Source organism: Canis lupus, chromosome 10 (assembly GCF_048164855.1).
Source record: "Canis lupus baileyi chromosome 10, mCanLup2.hap1, whole genome shotgun sequence".
NCBI lineage: Eukaryota > Metazoa > Chordata > Mammalia > Carnivora > Canidae > Canis > Canis lupus.
The window spans coordinates 2,341,461-2,355,944 of NC_132847.1; the positions used below are offsets into that span (position 1 = coordinate 2,341,461).

The following is a 14,484-nucleotide window of genomic DNA, read 5'->3' on the forward strand; positions in this document are numbered from 1 at the left end:
CCGTCACCAAAAACATGATTTAAAAGAATAAATTTCTCTCCACATCAGGGTAAACTGCCTCGGTCAGAAAAGCTCTGTCTCTCCTTTGCCTACCCATGTGAACTTTAATTGCCTAAACCTATGTGAGCCTTACATTTGACTAAGTTACTGAGCTTGTTGGTTTTTTTCTAGCAACTAACCTCTAGATTTTTTTTTAAGTGTCTGTTTCCAACATTATATATAGCTGTGGTCATAGCGGAGGTATCTGTAAAGTATTCTATGGTGTGCAAATGTGAGATTGTTTTATGGCTTAAAAAGCCTGTTCTAATTTTGTTTTGATGGGCCATCAAGAGAAAAGCCTTGCTCATGCTCTGTGCCTGCACTCCAGGCAGCGCCATCCTTATCTCAGCTCCCCTGCCTGCCCTGGTGGCAGCATTCCCCGGGCACCATGTCAGCCTCTGGCTGGCCTGTGTCCACCTGGTACCCTTTTCCCAGGCCCTGCCACTCCTCCCCTCCCAGTTCCAGAGGCAAGAAACCTGAGTTGGAAGACCAGATTTGTAGTGAAAGTGCCTCCTTGGCTTATTCTTAAAGAAAAAGCCTCAGCTGATCCAGAACCTATCAAAAATGTCAAGTTTTAATACATCTTTGTTCTATCTGTACTGTCACATTTTCTCTGTGATTTTCTATGTTTCAGCATTAATTTATTAATTAATCTGATATTTGTTTTCATCCTAGCGAGTCAAGCCAGAGATTTGTTGTCAAAAATGTTAGTGATAGATCCTGACAAGCGGATCTCTGTAGATGAAGCTTTACGTCACCCTTACATTACTGTTTGGTATGACCCTGCTGAAGCTGAAGCGGTAAGCATCTGTTTCGGAAAGACTCGTGTGTAAAGGCAGGGAGTCCGCTTCCTTGGATCTTCTGTCGTTCCAGAATGGCCTCAGTAAGGATAGCAAGTTCTAGATTTCAGAGGACTCCCGAATACAAAGAGGCCAGGGGTTGTCCAAGACCTGGCCTGCTTCTGGGACCTTTGCTCTGGGGCTGTCGCTCAGTGTACTTTAGGGGTGGACATGCTTCTGCTGTGGTGATAGCATTGTCTTCCTTTATGCAGATGCTGATGTATGAGTGTAATAACACGGTTTACTAAGCCTCCATCGTGTACCTGGCAAGGTGCCATGTGCTTTGCCTATAACACCTTGGTTAAGCCACCCCCTCAGAGAGGCTTAAGAAACTTGCTGAAAAGCACAAGTTTATTTATCCTTTCCCAGAGGCACTTGCTGGGCGAGTTCCACTTCCGAGCTCAGTGTTCAGGCGCATTTTCCCTTAGCAGCACCAGCATGGGTGATCTCTGGCTGTAAGCGAGATAACTGGCATAGGGGTGGGCTCATTTTAGGGCTGGCCTGTAGATTTTTTTTTTTTTTTTAGTTTTTTTTTTTTTTTTTTTGGCCTGTAGATTTAACCACCACAGAAACATAACGTTTCATATGAAAGTCCCATTTATAATAAGCATGTGATTTTTAAGGAAATTTTTGGGATGGCCCAATGTGAGCTGCGGATTGGGTACAGGGGCTCTAACATGAACTGTAAACCTGAGCTGGCATGTCCTTATCCAGGACTGGTCTCTAGGAAGTGGCTCAAATTACTGATTTTATAGTTACATTTGGACAGATGCCTTTAGGGTGTCTTGAGGTCATGTTATAATTAAGAGGACCATAATAGCTCCATTTTGGGGGGGGCTAATTTCCCTCTAATTATTTTGATTCTGAAAATGATGTAATATCACACTTATAAAGAAATCTTTAAAAAGCTACATATGAAATGAAAGCCACATGATACATAGATTAGACTCTCCCTGGTGATTTTAGTGTCTTCATGCCTCGTTATGGTTTTAACTGTTGACTTCATATGTAATTTAATTTTCAGCCACCACCTCAGATTTACGATGCCCAGTTGGAAGAAAGAGAGCATGCAATTGAAGAGTGGAAAGGTAAAGAACAGAGCTGATTTTGCCACTCGCTTGCGGCACTTTACTCTCAGCAGTAGCCTTCCTAGGGTAGGAGCTAGGGACCATGCAGCCCCTCTCAGCCCATCTCTTCACAATCCCTAGCACAGAAGAAACTTGCAGATAACAATTAGTGAGGAGCAGGTATGGATTGCATATTGTTTGCTTCTGAAGACTGTAAGATAAACCAAACAACCCACAATAAACTAAACCCATAATCAGGAGGTCAAATAACAATTTTCCATTAAGAAGCAGAATCAGTAGTAGTTGAGAACCATGGTCAGTGCAGGTCAAAGGTGGCAATGTGCCCTGCCCAAGCAGATCATGTCTCCTTGCTCCGGGGCGTCCAGAGTGCCATGACCTGCATGAACACATGCTCAGCAGGCCGACACACACAGGCACAGCCTGTGGCCAACGGTTGGCTCATAGGCCTCCAGAAATGTTTGCAGTGTTCTCATCTTGATTCACAAAGGCCAAAATTTTAAGAACCCCTAATGCTTCCTTAGTATGTTGTTAGCTTTTCTCACAAATCAGAATCAAGGAAATGGAGGTTGAAGCCAAGAAATGACTGAGGAACTTGGATTAATTTCTGGCCAGTCTGGAGGGGCTTCTCACCCATAGATAGATATCAGTTCCTTTTGGAGAATCCCAAGTAACAATGGAGAGAAACATGTGCAAACAGTGTGAAAGCATCCAGTACTCTGAAATGCTCTGTGAGAGCCCTTTTGCTGGTCTCCAGCCCCTTATAAAACCCCCTGTGGGTTCAGAACTGCCTACGTTTTTGGCTGCCCTAACAGTTGAGTTAAAGACGTGGGTGTTTTGGTTTTTGTAGGTGATACTATTGAGTTAACCAGATGATATTATTGAATTAACTGTATACCATAATTAAAAATAAGGCATCACAGTGCCCTTGGAGTGGTTCTGATTGATTAGAAAGCAGGGTTCAGAGACACAAAGAAACTGATGAAGCCTTTTAACTTGCATTTCCATTTGAAGAACTGATTTATAAAGAAGTGCTGGATTGGGAAGAAAGAAGCAAGAATGGTGTTGTGAAAGATCAGCCTTCAGGTTAGTGATTGCTTTAATAGTTTGATCTTAGCACCCCCTCAACCCCATTTCCAAACTGGCAGCAGTGCGCTAAATGCTGGCTTGACCAGCACTGGGCCTGAAAGCTCCCCGAGGTAGATGGTCTTCCTGTCTCAGTGTGTCGTGGTAGCAGCAGCTAACGGGTTACTGATGTAACAGGCACTAAACTGTGTTATAGACATCCCTGCTCTGCACTTGTCCCTGCTGCTGTCAGCTCAGTTTACAGATGAGGGAGCTGATTTAAAATGTTACCAATTTGTGTGACCCTCTTTGTACCACCACACACACACACACACACACACACACACACACATACACACAGTGATTAAAGAAAATTAGCATGAATCTAAGCAAAATGGAATTTGGTTTTCTTTTGAGAAAATCATTCATGTGATTCTCCTGTATTTGTACTTGGTCTGCCTGGGAATCTGTTCACACCGTGTGACTGTTAGAGACCTAACACATGTGTCAGTAGGATCCCACCTGCTTCCTAAGTGAACTCCTTTGAGTTGTATTTATCTTCTCACTTCACATCCTCTGCCACCCCCCACCTCCACCCCCACAGGAGCACACGCACACAGAAGTGCAGATTGCACCGTGTACTCATTCTTGAATTTTATATTCAGCATGACATATGTGTCAAGCATCTAGAGATTATGTAACTTTAGCACAGATTTAGGTGCTGTGGTTAATCAGGCACAAATTTAAGAATGCAAGCACTGGCCTCCAAGAGCTCGACTGTTTTATTTTTGCTCAAACCAGCCTAAAATATGGACAGTCGGTAATGGCATGGTTTTGTGTACTTCAGAAATCAAAACATCAGTATTGGAAAAAAAAAAAAAAAAAAACAAAAACATCAGTATTGGGGATGTAGAAAACAAAAATAAAATGAACAAGAGGCCACTAAATTTTTTCCTTTTTTTTTTGTTTGTATACAGTCTTTAACAGTTTTTTTTTAATTTAAATTCAGTTAGCCAACATATAGTACATCATTAGTTTCAGATGTAGAGTTAATAATTCATCAGTTGCATACAACACCCAGTGCTTCATCACATCACGTGCCCTCCTTAATGTGTATCACCCAGTTACCCCATCCCCTCACCCACTTCCCCTCCAGCAACCCTCAGTTTTGTTTCCTAGAGTTAAGAGCCTCTTATGGTTTGTCTCCCTCTCTGATTTCTTTCCACTCCATTTATATTACAAAAGAATTCTTCAAAGGTTCCTGTTTTTTCCCTTGGACAAAGTGTTGATGATTATAGCTGAAATGTCTGATGACCGTTGAACCCTATTTGGGCTTCAGCCTTTTGTGACACCTATATTTGTAGGATAGATGCAGCAATTTTCTATTAATATCTTTTTTAAAGAAGCATATTTTTCAAACATTATACACATGCACAGATGTGATGTTTAGCCACTAGGAAGAAAAGGAGAATGTTGTAGGGACAGACAAGAAATTTTTGGAATACTGGACCCAAAGAGAGACTCCAGAAAAAGTTGGGCACGTGTAGCAGGCTCATGGGTTGTTAGTACGAGCAGTTAGGCTGGGGGGCCACAGAAGCATGGAGCTGAGAAAGGCCTCATGTCTCACTGCCCGAACCTGCAGCAGTGTCGTGCCTCAGATTTTATTATATTTGGTTTTCTTAGCACAGATGCAGCAGTAAGTAGCAATGCCACTCCTTCCCGGTCATCATCCATCAACGACATCTCATCCATGTCCACGGAGCAGACGCTGGCCTCAGACACAGACAGCAGCCTTGATGCCTCGACGGGACCCCTCGAAGGCTGCCGATGATAAGTCACAAGTAACAAGCTCGTCAACAGTGAAGGAGCTCTCGCTTCCATGGGCCTGAAATGCTTGGGGGTTGATGGAACCAAACAGAAAACTCCATGTTCTGCATGTAAGAAACACGATGCCTTGCCCCTACTCAGTTCTAATAGGATTGCCTGCCTAGATTCTACAACGAAGCAGATTATGTCTGGAGAAAACACGTGCAAGCCACACTCTTAGAGATTTTGTTCAAGGTCATTTCAGGTGAGCAATTAGAATAGACAATTTTTTTTTTAAGTTGTGCGGTCATAGTGACAATTTCTCATCCTCATAACTGTTGGGACTTACATGCATGTGACCACATGTGCTTGCTCAGACTTGCCATCTAGCACTTTGGAAATCAGTATTTAAATGCCAAATAATCTTCCAGGTAGTGCTGCTTCTAGAATGATCTCTTAATCCTCTCAAGTAATTTGGTGTCTGTCCAGAAAAAATAGATTTATGTGTTAATTGGCCACCATCATATTATCACGTCTTACCTTTTATGATACAATTTATTCTATCTTTTGTATTTCAGAAGGAATATAATTAAATCTATTTAATAAAAAAATACAACTTTTTTTTAAATTTTCATGTTTTGGGCTGAGAATTATCACTGCTGAAATCTAGACATTTATATGGACACTTTGTTTCCTCTAAATTGTCTGAATTTGGGATGAGTGTACATTCATCTTTATTGCATGATAAAATTTTAAGTTTTGTGCTGCCTAAGACAGATATACCTTTAAAATCCTAATCTACCCTCACTCATTTTTCCTGGTCTTCTGGACTTATTAATTTAAAATCCCACCTAAAACTTCGCCTTCTTGATCAGGCACCTAACACTTCATGTCAACAACACAATGGCAGATTCTCAAGTCCATTAGCGGTGAGAGTAGAATTTGACAAGACGGTCACTGAAGCTGACTGCGGTGACTTCCTGAGCGCTTGCTTTCCCCAAGCCTGGTCAGGGTCATTCCCTCATTCCTGGGGAGGTGCACCATCTCCCAGGACAGCGTTTCCAATTTCCAACCTAATGTTCTTATTTGGCTTTTCTTTCTTTGCTGAAAGAAGCCACATAACCCCATCCATCCACCCCCAACCTCCCCACACTTGGATCTGTTCGAGGAAGCGAAGTGATTCCAAACGCCTGTGTGGTGGTGGTGGTGGTTTTTTCCACTTCGTGGAGCATCCCCTTTTCCTAAGGGAAACCCATGAATTTTCTGGGAAACCTCCTCATGGGGTTTTTTTGGAGGAAGTGCCCTCAAGAGTGGTGATTAACCATTGAGTACTTTCTGATTTAAAACTGCTCACCTGAAATTGATGCTTTCAGACTTTCTGATGTGGAAATTATTCAGAGTTCACTAAGCTACTGAGTACTGAAGTGTCACTGCAGAAATGGAGTTACAATGATCACATTTTTTTGGTTACCTGTGCTCCTAATGCTTGCCCCATGAGCTTATTCTGTTAAAAATTCATATCTTGTGTTTTACTGTTTTTGGAAGCTATTGGGTCAGCATTCTATAGGAATGTGTTCTGAGGAGGAACTTTGATAAGAAATTTTATTATAAATATTATCAAAAAGATATGATTCTCTCGCACCAGTTGTATCTTATTGGTGGGTCTGATCACTGGAAACTGGAACCCTTGATGAACAAAATTATTATTGAAGGTAATAGTTTTATATTGTGAGGTTTAGACACATTCAGGTACAAGATGGAAATTCTGACTTGGATTAAAGGAGAAATACCTATTATGATATGGCTCAGGATGGTTTTGGCTTTGGAGGCCTGATGGTATAGTGAAGAAAGTTATCATTATCTATATATAAACATCTTAAAATGGCCTTTTCTCTAATACATATTCTTTAAAAAGACTTCACTAAATCTATCTTTAAATAGAAAAAGAGAGAGGAGAATTTTTTAAATGTATGAACTGCCCTTGGCTTCTGTGAACGCGGCCTGGGGATGCTGAGGGCTTGTGAAGCTCCTGTATCCATCCAAGGTCTGGATCCTGAGAGGAGCTTGGGTGCCTCTGCAGACTGGCTTTTTACTCAGTTATCATTCCTCCTGCATATTCTTGGATGGAGCTTGTCTGGGCGTGGGTGGGCTTCCTGCCATGCCCACCACCCATCAGACAGCAGGAGTGCACCAGGGTGGGACAGGCCACTGGCCGCAGAGAGCAGAGCTCCCATAGAAATACCTCAGCCCCCATCATGGTCCTCCGTCCTGAGCCAAAATGTGCCAGGGTCCTGGTGCATTGCAGACAGTTTCAAACTGCTGTCTATGGATGAATGCTGATGTTGGGAAAAGAACTAAAACGTGCTCAACTTTTTCATCTTTTCTATTTTATTTTTGTAATTTATATTGTACACAACCCTGGAAGTAACTATTTTGGACACATATTTTTATAAACCAGGTAATTTATTATTAGCCTGGAATTGGGACTAGGTTTATTTTATTTGTTGGCTTAGTTTTCAGTCAAAAAGGAAACGACTGCCTCCCCTATGTCAGGTCTTGACCTCAGGTGCAGGTTTCAGAGAGCAGAGAGGGTCTATCAGAGCAGGAGAACATTGTGGAAACACGGACTGCTCAGTGCTGATCAGTCGTGGTCGCAGAAATGGAAGTGGGGCTCTGTTCTTCTCTTGGGGACATGAAACTCAGAGCCTCCATGCTGGAAGGAGAAAACCCTTGGCAGGGCCCCCTGCTGACACCCAGAGTCCCTGGTTGAACCTCTGGATGGGATAATCCAGCAGTTTAATCCAGATTCAATACTGTGTAAGTCATGGTGACCATGTATGAGTCTGTCTGGTTGATTTCTAATGTCCTCCTCTGGTGTTTCATGCTGGTAGTAAATACAGGTGTGACCTTCAGATTGCAGATCTCAAAAGTAACATTGCCTAATGTTTTATAATAAAATATATTATGTGTGTTTTGATTAGTGAAAATAATACAGATACATTTTAAAAGAGAAGTATATAGCATGTCCAGTTCTTGTGTGTTTCTAAGTGACACTTGGCTATATTTCTACATCACCATCTCTGATTACAGACTTAACGTGAACACGGGTGGATGTTGGAGTGTCGTCATTTCCTTCCAATATTAGCAAATATTTTTAATCAAAAGGCAAAACGTTTCTTTTTCGTCTGTTGCTAAAAATGTCCTGCAAATTTCTGAATCTCAAGTTTTCAAAAATATGCAAGTATACTAATCAGATATTCCCGAGTATTGGTATAAGTGTTTTTCTCACAAGGTGTGGCCAGGAGGATCCACCGAGGGGTCTTTCCTTGTCTTACTTAGAATCCTTAATGGTGCCTATGTGCTTATAGTTTTGTGAACAGGATGAGCCACTTTGATTTCACTCCTAGTTTTGAGGTACTTGAAGATATTTACTACTCCAGGGCAACCAGGTAGCTCGGTTGGTCAGGTGTCCAACTCGATCTCTGCTCAGGTCTTGATCTCAGGGTCATGAGTTCAAGCCCTGCTTTGGGCTCCATGCTGGGCATGAAGCCTACTTAAAAAAGATGTTCACTATTTAAAATCACAGGACTACAAGGGTCCTCAGTGCCTCGCTTTCTCTTCTCTGCTTAAAAGAGCTAGAATCGTTCCAGATAGATGAGTGTTAGTCTTATTTTTTTAATAAATTTATTTTTTATTGGTGTTCAATTTACCAACATACAGAATAACACCCAGTGCTCATCCCGTCAAGTGCCCACCTCAGTGCCCGCCACCCAGTCACCCCCACCCCCTGCCCACCTCCCCTTCCACCACCCCTAGTTCGTTTCCCAGAGTTAGGCTTATTTTTTTTTAAAGATTTTATTTATTCATGAGAGACACAGAGAGAGAGAGAGAGAGAGAGAGAGAGACAGGCAGAGACACAGGCAGAGGGAGAAGCAGGCTCCATGCAGGAAGCTTGATGTGGGACTCGATCCTGGGTTCTCCAGGACTATGCCCTGGGCTGAAGGCAGCGCTAAACCGCTGAGCCACCCGGGCTGCCCTAGTCTTATTTTTAAAGTTCTCTAGAGAAGGAAAATATTTCTCTTGATACAGATCTGGGTCCCATTTTTTCCTACACCCTTCAGACTTTCAATGCAGACAGTACTAAAATACTTTTTTATATGGACTGAAAGGGTAAATGGAGTGGAGCAGGAGCTTTTTGGCAGGGGGGAGGGTAATCTTTCAAAAGTTCCTGAGGCTCCTCTGGCTATTGTATGAATTTAAGCATAAGGTTACCTTTGGCAATAAGGCAGTTATTCAATATTTTGCTTCCAGTAAGGAAAACTGGTAACAGACTGACAGAGCGGTCGATCACATCTTGTTGCGAGTGGCCATTGGGAACTTGTTCGCTGTGTCCTCAAGGCCCGTGGCCACACACTCCTTTCACACTTTGAAAGAGCAAGGCTTTGAGGGCCTGGAGTCCTTGTGAGCAAGGGTGTTTGCTTCTGCCCTTTCTCTGCTGGTGCTTTAAAGATGAGAGGGAAGTTCAGAGTGAGTTCTCTAACATAGCCCCAGCCCCGCACAACCCGGAGGCTGAGTGAGGAGGGAGCACAGGCATGCCTCCGAGCACACCTGGTGTTCGTGCAGGTGTAGAACCAACTCATCTTTTAGTTATAAGTCCCATTGGAGGAGAGGGGGGCTGAGGCAAATGGTACTCCCTCCCAAGAAAATGCCATGAGCACAAAATTCTGCCATACTTTTCGAGGAGTCTTGGCCCCTGGTGGCTTCTGTGTGAAGAGCTCCATTCTAGAAGCAGCTTCTAGATGCTTTGTGTGTGGGAAGGGAAGCAGAGCCTGCACAAGAAGCCTGTTCCACTCTTACCAACTGTGACACTTTCACACGGATGTCAGACATCATCAGGGACGTCTTCACTCTGAGCCCCAGCACTAGTCAGTAGTTTCAAAAAGAGAACATAGGGGTTCAAGTCCCATGAAATGGATCATTTCTATTATTCCTTCCATGTGGAATTTAAGTGCAAGATTGAAAGGAGCTCTAGGATTATATTACAGACTTCATGGATAAACGGATAAAATTAAGTCCCATCTCTTCATTTTAAAGAAGTAGTTCGTGGGGCACCTGAGTAGTTCAGCAGTTGAGCGTCTGCCTTTGGCTCAGGACGTGATCCTGGGGTCCTGGGGTTGAGTCCCACGTTGGGCTTCCTGCAGGGAGCCTGCTCCTCCCTCTGCCTATGTCTCCGCTTCTCTTTGTGTCTCTCATGAATAAATAAATAAAATAAAAATTTTTTAAAAGAGTGAGGATGGATGGACAGACCCTCCAGTCAACACCTGGCTCAAGGGCAGGAAATCAACTGAGGGGGCTGCCCATCCTCCACTTAGATGGCTTTAATGAAAGGAAGGCCCTCCACGCATGTGCGCGGAGTCTTGTGTAGTTTTGACTGTCAGTTCTTCCTTAAACAAAACTGAATCCTGGCTCCCACAGCTTCCATGACGGCACCCCAGGCGCCCTTGTGTGAAACAGAAGAAATTGATCCATCTCAGGAGACAGGCTTCCCTCCATTTGTTGAGAAGCTAAGCTCTAAATCTTCATCTCTCTAGCTTCAACTCAGAGTTTGTCCAGCCCTCTCCCACATGACCCCACCCCACCCCAGAACCTCACCATCTTGGTGCCCCTACAAATGTGGGTTCCAAGGCGAATGTAATGTTCCAGATAGAGCCTGAGCAGTGTAACAGTCTGCAACTGACAGTCTCGGGGGCCTTAGCTTGACCAGCATGGCACACATGATGCCTGGAGTCCAATGGGGTCACTGGATTTTGTGCTCTTGCAGTTAATCCTGACTCTGTCATCCTTCACAAGCATTCTCTCCGTCAGCTTGTGACCTCTGTCAGTTTTTAAGAACATGAATATGCCTCGTGAAAATTCATCCAAGTGTTAACAGCCTTGAGTGGCAGAACAGAGCCTCGAGGCTGACCCCATCTGTCACAGAGAGGCACCCAGGTGGCCAGTGCTTTGTCGCCTCCTTGGTGACAGCCCCAACGCTCAACAGCGACGTCATCCAGCTCGTGCAGCGTGTCATCTTGCCACCAGGTCAGGAAGCAGGACCTTGATGGACGCCACACAGAAATCATGAAGGCACTTTGGCAGCATCCTGTGAGCTACTTCCTGGTCACATCTCAGGAGGAGAAAGGCATCTGTCACTGTGCACTGGTGCTCAGAATTCATGCTTTTGTTTTCTCTTGGGCAGAGCAGGTGCAGAGCGCCAGCTTCCTCTTCTATATCTATGTTCCTGACAGCCCATGGCCAGTTGTCCTAGTATCAGCAGGTCAGTGGGTAGGGGCCACGGTAGAAGCACATGGTGGCCTTACCCTGTCTCCGTGTCTGGCCCCGACACTGAGACGCTCTCACGTGGCCCATCCACGACAGAAGCATGTGTCAGGCAGAGCCTGGCCCCGGCCTCGGATGAGTGCAGAGGCTTAGCGCCTTGAGCACACACGCCGTTTCGGGAGGCCTCCTTGGTTTTCTCTTCAAGGAATAACCATCACACTACTGTCAAGAATCTGTAAGAAGTATTTGAGCAGCAATATTCAGCTGTATGAGTTTATTTTCACATCCCATCAGAGGTGGTCCCTCTCCGGATGTGCAGTAGAGTCTCCTGCCCCATTCCCCACCTCCAGTCACGCATGTTAGAGGGAGTGAGCTCCTAACCTGACATCCCCCTTGACTCGCTCCCCTTTGCAACACAAATCAAGAGCACTCTATATTCACTTTCTCCACCTCATCACCTCTCATCAGCTCCCTGTTTTAAAAAAATGTGAAATATATATATTCTCTCCCCATATATATATGTTAGAAAGTATAATCAAAGATGAGAAACTAAACATGCTCTATTCCCCCATTGAGAAATGACCACTGTTAATAACCTTGTTCTGTATCTTTCAGATGGTGGTCTATGGACATATGCACATCCAGACGGGGTTTTTTTTTGTTTGGGGTTTTTTGGTTTTGCTCAAATGAGGTCCTACTGTACATGCTTTTTATAACCTGCATTCTTCATTTACTGATCTCTAACTATCCGTGCCTGCAAGTTCTCATCCAGCCTAGTACCTAGGGATTGGGATTTCCCTAGTGTCCCCAAAGTCTTTTAATGGTATATCCGGCCCTCACATTCCTGGTGCCATTTGTTCTTTTCCTTTCTTTCTTCTTTTCCTTTTTTATCTTTTCTTTTTTTCAAGATTTTATTTATTTGACAGCAAGAGAAGAGAGCAAGCACAAGCAGGGAGACCAGTAGAGGGAGAGGGAGAAATAGGCTCTCCACTAAGCAGAGAGCCCAATGTGGGGCTCGATCCCAGGATCCCAGGATCATGAGCTGAAGGCAGGTGCATAACCAACTGAGCCACCCAGGTGCCCCCCCCCTCCCCCCATGCCGTTTCTGCTTGTTGTGTCCCTAAAAAACTTCTAATCTCCCAGGACAGTGGCCTGTGGGACCCAGCAGACTGTCCTGAGAATGTGGGCGCCCTCTAGCGCCATGTGGCTGCTTCCACAGTGGTGCATTGACCCTGTTCCTCATCTCCAGCATTTGCTGGATTAGCAGGTTTTATCTAAAGGTTTGATAGATACATGTATGTCTTTAGTTATAATTCATTTGGGTGATACTGTGTCCTTTGCATGAACTCCCATCAGAAGATCTTTTCATTCTTTTTAACCCACTGTGGGAGATGCTAAAATTGCCCTCTGGGTTTGGGGGTCTCCAGCCCATTCCTGTATCCTACAGCCATATAGAGTCACAATCTTTCTCCCCCTGACCAGAAGGTCATCCATGTGGGCTTACTTTGGGGGTGCCATGTGCTGCCAACCCCAGGTGGTCATCCTTGCCACAAGCAGGAATCTCATGAGAGCTAAAGGAAGATGGAGGCCCATGATTCTGCCCTCCCCCACCTCTTGACACCATTACTGGGGTTCCGCTTTCAGGGAGAGCCTCATGGCATCAGCTGGGGCTGCTTGGTGGCCCCCAAGGGCAGCCTGGCTAAAGGGTGGACTCCACACCTGTCCCTTCTCTCCAGCCACCAGTTTTCAGAGTAGGATGTGGGTTTAATCGCTGCCTCAAGTGGTATCACAGGAGGGCTTGTTTTCTCTTCTCGTTGAGTATTCAAACCACTTTTAAAATATTTATTCATGAGAGACACAGAGAAGGCAGAGACATAGGCAGAGGGAGAAGCAGGCTCCCTGTGAGAAGCCTGATGTAGGACTCGATCCCAGGACCCCAGGATCACAACCTGAGCTGAAGGCAGATGCTCAACCACTGAGCCACCCAAGTGCCCTTCAAACCATTCTTTTTGAGACTTAAATGGCCATAACTGTGGCCAGGGAAGCTCCTCAATTCCTGATTCCCACCAGTCCTCTGACTGCATTCAGCTTTTAACTTTTTGTTTTGAAGTAGTTTCAGAGTGGGAACACCTGGCTGGCTCAGTTGCTAGAGCTTGCAACTCTTGATCTCAGAGTGGTGAGTTCAATCCCCATGTTGGGCCTGGAGCCTACTGAAAATTTTAAAAGTAGTGATAATGAAGTAGTTTCAGAGTGACAAAAAAGTCGCAAAAATATTCAAAGGATTCCCTGTATACCTTTCTTCACCCAGGTTCCCAGGATACAAACACTTTACCACATGCACTTTAGCCTTCTCTGTATCTGCGCAGGGTATATACCTGTGTAGGTAATACATGCATTTATGCTGATATATCTATAGTCACAAATCTCCCCCTACTGATTTTTACATACGGGCAACCAGACTTTTTAAAATCTATAATCTCATGCATACCTGAGGTGCATGCTTGCACTTTGCAGACAAAAATGTAAGTACACAGAGACACATGCACATAAACACCTATATATCAAAAGTGGGTGTGTTCATAGGGTTTATAATAAGCAGCGTTCTTGTGGGTAAATGTGTCCACATGACTTGAGAAAATCTGCTGAAGAATCTGTGTGTGTGTGTGTGTGTGTAAAATGACTGATGGTACCACAGAGAGAAAAAAAAGTATAGTTGGAATCCATTCCTCTCAGAAACTAACGGGTCAAGCAGGTGAAAAATGAGCAAAGATCTAGAAGATTGGAATGCCAATTTAACTTGGGCTCATACACAGTGTTATACCCAATAGGCAAATTCCCTTTCATCACACATAGAACTTAAAGGAAAGCAGACTATGTGCCAGGCCACAGAGGGCATCTCAGTAAATCCCAAAGTCAAGCAATATACAACTGATTTTCTTTTATAAAAGATTTTATTTATTTGAGAGAGGGCATAGCAGAAGAGCAGAGGGAGAAGCAGACTCCCCACTGATCAGGGAGCCCAATGTGGGGCTCGATCCTGGGACCCCAGGATCATGACCTGAGCTGAAGGCAAATGCTTCACTCACTGAACCTCCCAGGTGCCCCACAACTGCTTTTCTATGATAATGCAGTAAAATTTAAAATAATTAGAAAAGATCTCCCCCATTTGGGGACTAAGCAGTGCACTATAAGCAATCTACGTGAAAGAGCTGAAATCATGAAAAAAAAAATTGAGATATTCCTAAAAGAGCATGGCCTCTCAAAAACACAACATACCATATCTGGTAGCCCTCAGCTAAGACCTAAATACATTTATCATAAGACGAGACAAA

The 14,484-nt window shown here is 44.1% G+C and overlaps 1 protein-coding gene across 6 annotated transcripts in view; it reads left to right on the forward strand.

Moving 5' to 3' along the window:
* Positions 1-7,847, forward strand: part of MAPK9 (mitogen-activated protein kinase 9) — a 51,660-nt gene extending 43,813 nt beyond the window's left edge. For 5 of the 6 annotated variants that reach the window (XM_072840428.1, XM_072840430.1, XM_072840427.1 and 2 more), the window contains 4 exons: positions 715-839; positions 1,903-1,966; positions 2,978-3,049; positions 4,717-7,847. In XM_072840428.1, the coding sequence (XP_072696529.1) occupies positions 715-839; positions 1,903-1,966; positions 2,978-3,049; positions 4,717-4,859 (404 nt within the window). In that variant the 3' untranslated portion in view covers positions 4,860-7,847. Of the gene's footprint in view, positions 1-714; positions 840-1,902; positions 1,967-2,977; positions 3,050-4,711 lie in introns of all 6 variants that reach the window. The other variant, XM_072840429.1, reaches the window with a different exon arrangement.
* The last annotated feature ends 6,637 nt before the right edge of the window (positions 7,848-14,484 follow it).